The 4,946-nt window shown below is 43.2% G+C and overlaps 1 protein-coding gene across 1 annotated transcript; it reads left to right on the forward strand.

The window, feature by feature from the left end:
* The first annotated feature begins 236 nt into the window (after positions 1-236).
* Positions 237-3,233, forward strand: LOC111836396 (amine sulfotransferase-like). Its single transcript, XM_072704568.1, has 6 exons — positions 237-920; positions 1,380-1,585; positions 1,667-1,793; positions 2,412-2,506; positions 2,676-2,856; positions 2,958-3,233. The coding sequence occupies exons 1-6, from the start codon at positions 779-781 to the stop codon at positions 3,074-3,076; spliced, it is 870 nt and encodes a 289-aa protein (XP_072560669.1). The 5' UTR covers positions 237-778; the 3' UTR covers positions 3,077-3,233.
* The last annotated feature ends 1,713 nt before the right edge of the window (positions 3,234-4,946 follow it).

Raw genomic sequence — 4,946 nt, forward strand, 5'->3', positions numbered from 1 at the left:
GACATAAGTAGTAAGGGGTGTTGACAGGTGGCAGGCCTCCCATACAGGTGAGTTTGCCTCCAAGCTAAATCTGTGCAGATTCTGGGTCGGCCATTTCACCACTCTAGTGTACTCAGCTTTGAGGAATTTCTTCAGCCATTTTGCAGTGTGGTGAGGGACATTGTCTTATAAAAAAACGACTGGCTGATTGGGTTTATGTATACAGACCAACTATACTCATTCAGAACTCTGGACTGATTCTGGTGCAGACTCTCCTGCCCGAATGTCATTGGAGATGCAGGCGGATCTGACCCAGAATCAGCTGCTATGTGGGATGTCTTTGCATTTCTGTAAATCCTACAGGCGACTGAAACCATGACGCTGTCACTGTGCACCAAGGCCAGATGTCACGTTAACCAAATACTTTCCATCATTGACCGAAAATTTGTAATAATGATGGAACAATCTGAAAGCCGTATATAATTTTGACATATTACTGTGGGTAAGCTGCTGTAATAACTTAAGTACTTTAAGAAATTCACACCCCTGTCCAGTAGGTGGCACAATTGCATAATAACTGCTGTCTAACTTTTTTCAAATTTTCTGTCTAATGCCTGTTCTGGCCCTGTAAGGTTGGCCAAACAATCCGCCTAGAGATGACTAATCATAAAAAGGATACAAAGTCCAGTTTACTGAGAGTTATGCTGTGGTTATATTCCGGCCTTTGCTTTTCATTGCAGATTTCTCTCCGCTGTGTCTTACTCGCGTACTTTTGCTGTTGTTGCAGTGTGAGGTCTCCATGGAACCTGTGACTCCTTACTTGTGCAGATATAAAGGTTATGTGTTCGTAACAGGACTGACCACCCCAGAGTACATCGATTCCCTGCAGACCTTTGAAATACGGGACAGTGACATTTTTCTTGTTACTTACCCCAAGTCAGGTGAGTGATAACTACAGATTTTCTTTGTAATCAGGATCATATGAAATGATTTTGATGATTTTTGATACAGACGTCGAACAGGATGCATCTGTAAAAGCTGGATGTTGTGAAACTGCGCTGTAATGGTACTTAAAGCATGATGATGGATTCTGAGTTGTAGATAAACACTCACTGCTTACTGACCATAATTACATTAACACTTTATTCATCTAGTGGACACTTTTATCCAAAGCAATATAGAGTTATGGAAGCGCGGCCAGTCTGTCCCCGGGAGCGTTTGGGGTTTAGGGCAAATCACACAGTAGATTATGGGATTTGAAAAAACGACCTTCCTGTCACATCTGCAGAGCCATATACTGTCCCCAATAATAATAATAATAATAATAGAAGCTATTTTGTTTTTATGTGACAGCTAATGTCATTTAATTTAAACCCGCAAACTGTCTCTTTCTCCCTCAGGCACCGTATGGACCCAGCAGATCATCACGCTGCTCATGGAGGAGTCCGGCGCGGGCGACGCCTACACTACCAACCTGGACAAGATGCCGTGGCTGGAATATCCTGACGGCCGACCCGATTATGTATCTCGGCCCTCCCCTCGCCCGTTTGTCAGCCACTTGACCCCCGCGCTGATGCCGCGGGGGCTGAGAGAAAAGGGAGCCAAGGTGAGCTTTGTTGTGGAGCAGATAAAGGACCAGGAGACGAGGGAGGTGGGTGATGACGAGTCCTCTCTCTCTCTGTGGCAGATTGTGTACGTGATGCGGAACCCAAAGGACAACATCGTCTCCTATTTCCACTTCTGCCATGCCTGGAACCAACTGGAAACTCCTCAGAGCTTCGAGGACTTCTTGAATCAATACTTGGCTGGAACAGGTATGATTTGAACAGTTACATGTAACATATAATTTATCAAGTATAAACAGACATTTGCGCATAAAAAAATCACAGTGGTGAAATCTCTTATGAATGGCTTCCCCACTGTTGGTAGTATTACAGCCAGGGTGGGCAGGGCAAAAGCAAGATAACACGAGATAAACGTAATCGGTCCAAGGGGGAAATCTTGACCCCACGGGAAAATTCTTCATGAAGAGAAGCTGTGTTCTTTAAGAAAATTACGATATAGACCACAAGCAATGCCAAGCAACTCATTAGGATACAGTAACAACATGCACACGGCTGGACACAGTGACATGTATGACAGGAATATGGGCCATCGGGTGTGTGACAGAGTGCACGTTGCTGGTGTCTTTGCTCTCTGACAGGCCAAGCTGCAGTAACACCTTAAACAATGTCGCCTATGTGTCGCATCTATAGTTTCATGAATTGAAAGTCGCTCTCTCTATGTTCTGCTGATCTGTTCCCCTTCTTTCCATGACAATGCATGCGGGACATAAGCATGGGAATTGAGGGCAAATGGCGAAGGTCCGTAGATGTTCCTTTGACCCTCACCCCCATTTATGACTCATGGATAAATGCCCGTTTCGATTGCAGTTAATGGCGCCTCCTGGTTCGACCACATTAGAGAGTGGCACACCAAGAGAGACCAGTACAACATCTTGTTCCTGACCTACGAAGACATGATTGAGGTACAGTGACAAACTGTCATTCAGTCAACCTAAGATGGCTGCCTTGCGGCCTTATTTGCAAGCTCATTTTTAGAAAAAAACTAAGATGGCAGCCATATATTGGCAGGGGCCTCTTCAACTATCGGTTTAACGTTGTGACTGTTCTTCTTCTTGCCATCATGTGACCCAGGATCTGAGGGGTGCCGTTTTGAAGATCAGTGCCTTCCTGGGATTGGACCTGAATGCCGAGGGAATCGGGCGTGTTGTGCAGAAAGCCACTTTCAAAAACATGCAGAAAGATCCCAGAGCTAATTACGAGTTTGTTTCACAGGACCAGCTAAACCGCGAGAAGGGAGCCTTCTTACGCAAAGGTCAGCCTGGGATGCTGCACCTGCCCTGATAGGAAGCGGCTTTTTAAATATATTTCTTTAGGGAAATGAGGCTCTTTCTAACAAAATTGTTGTTCCTGCAGGTAGAGTTGGTGATTGGAAGAACACGTTCACCGTGGCCCAAAGTGAGAGGTTCGACCAGGTCTTCCAGCAGAGAATGCATGGTCTGCCTTTGGCATTCACCTGGGATTTAGACACTTAGCAGCCTAAGTGAGGGATTTAGAAAAACGTCCATCACTCTCAGCTGAGGTCAGCAAACTGGGCTTCTGTTTTTCCTGATTTCATCATGAATGACATCCAGGTCTGCCAGCCTCATATTATTACAGATGTGACTCCAAATAAACTTGATATTATTCCTGTGTGGGCTGTCAATTAACAGTGATTGACTCCATGGAATGACATGAAAACCTGTCAAAACAACATGTTTAGTGTCTCAGTTTGGACATGAATAGACAAACAGCAAATAAGGTTTGGACACTGTACTGTAAGTCCTATTTGTGAATTGGGTGCTATGAAGTTGGATGTTATGTGTAGGAGTGCATAACCATTTTTAACCATATAATTTAACAAATAATTGCTAATAAGCATTTAACAATTTTATAAATAGGAATATCTGGAAAAGCGTATCCTCAAACAAAATTGCAATATATACAGTATGAAACTGAGCGTAATGCTATGAATGAGCAGCAGGGGGCAGGGTTAAGCTTTTTGTCGACACACTCTGGCCCCTTGACTGAGTGAACCCTGCTATGCTGTTTTGTCGCGTGATCAGCGCTGCTTTTTAACTGCCCTGACATTATTTCCTAAAACGCCATCTCAGAGCATGTCCCCAAATGAGACTCATCATTTACATTCTCCTCATCAGAAATGTGATTGCAAGCAACCTATGCTCTGAGAGAAAAAATTGACTGCTAAGTAACAAAAAATTGATATTCGGTCTTTATTTAATATTTATCCTAAAATTTTGGTCATATCACTTTAACTGCTGAAATTATTGTCACTGAATTGATCTGTACTGTTATTGTATACTGAAAATATTGTTCCCAGACAAAATTCTTGCAATGAGATGCACAGGAACTTGAACCCTGGACCCATAAAAGTTAATCTATGGGTCCAGGGTTCAAGTTCCTGTGCTTCTCGTTGCATGAATTTTGTCTGGGAACAATGTAATGAATGAATAATTAGTTATTCAGGTTCTAAAGAGCCTCATCTTCTGTCCATCCATCCATTCATTCCACCCACCCATCCCTCTTCCAGCAGAGATTATGGGGAGTTCTGGATCCGCTGCAGGGTAGCTCTGTGTCCTTGGACACGCCCCCACAGCACAGGGAGAAGGTGAAAGCTCCACAAGGAAATTCAGATCCCCAGCCCTGGAGGTGTGAGGCAACAGCACCACCTACTGAGCATCCTTAATATTTTTTTTTTTAATAATTTAAATAAAAAAAAATTTTTAAAACAATTTTAACAAAAATAAGTAACCTTTTCACACCAATGCTTTTGAACAGATCCAATGCTTAACAGACATTCAATGTAGCACTGTAATTTGGTGTTAAGATGATTTGAAAAGTGTGATCAGGAAAAAGAGCTTTATTGTGTGCAGAAACAAGGCATGGGGGCTGTACTGGGAGGATGATGGCCTTTGGTGTGTGTGTGGGGGGGGGGGGCTTAGGCCCGTTTATTCCACAAAATAAGGTTACAGGGCTGGTGAAGAGCAGACAGCGGGAAAACGCGTACAGTAGCAGGCCGTCGCTGAGCGTCAGCTAACATCCCACACGAAACTGTAGCTATTCCTCGTCAGCGTTTGCGTTCATGCAGAATGATGAGTGATGAAAACTGTGCAGATATCAGTCACAGAGCCTACCTTGCTCTTCAGTATTGGATATAATGGTCGATATAATGTCTACTGTATGTATATTTATTATTTGATCCATCCAGTGTATTTCGTAGACTCAATGTCAATTCTTTGGTGTATTTTATGAAGTACTAGTTTATATTAGAGCCGTTACGATACACTCGAATATTCGGTGCACCGAATATTGCCGATAGTCGAATACATATTCATTATCTGCATG

Source organism: Paramormyrops kingsleyae, chromosome 22, assembly GCF_048594095.1.
Source record: "Paramormyrops kingsleyae isolate MSU_618 chromosome 22, PKINGS_0.4, whole genome shotgun sequence".
In the NCBI taxonomy this organism is placed as follows: domain Eukaryota; kingdom Metazoa; phylum Chordata; class Actinopteri; order Osteoglossiformes; family Mormyridae; genus Paramormyrops; species Paramormyrops kingsleyae.

Coding starts and splice junctions, on each gene's coding strand:
- LOC111836396 (XM_072704568.1), top strand. CDS start 779: ATGGAACCTGTGACTCCTTACTTGTGCAGATATAAAGGTTATGTGTTC. Junction 921..1,379: donor TGTTACTTACCCCAAGTCAG/GTGAGTGATAAC, acceptor TTTCTCCCTCAG/GCACCGTATGGACCCAGCAG. Junction 1,794..2,411: donor TCAATACTTGGCTGGAACAG/GTATGATTTGAA, acceptor TTTCGATTGCAG/TTAATGGCGCCTCCTGGTTC.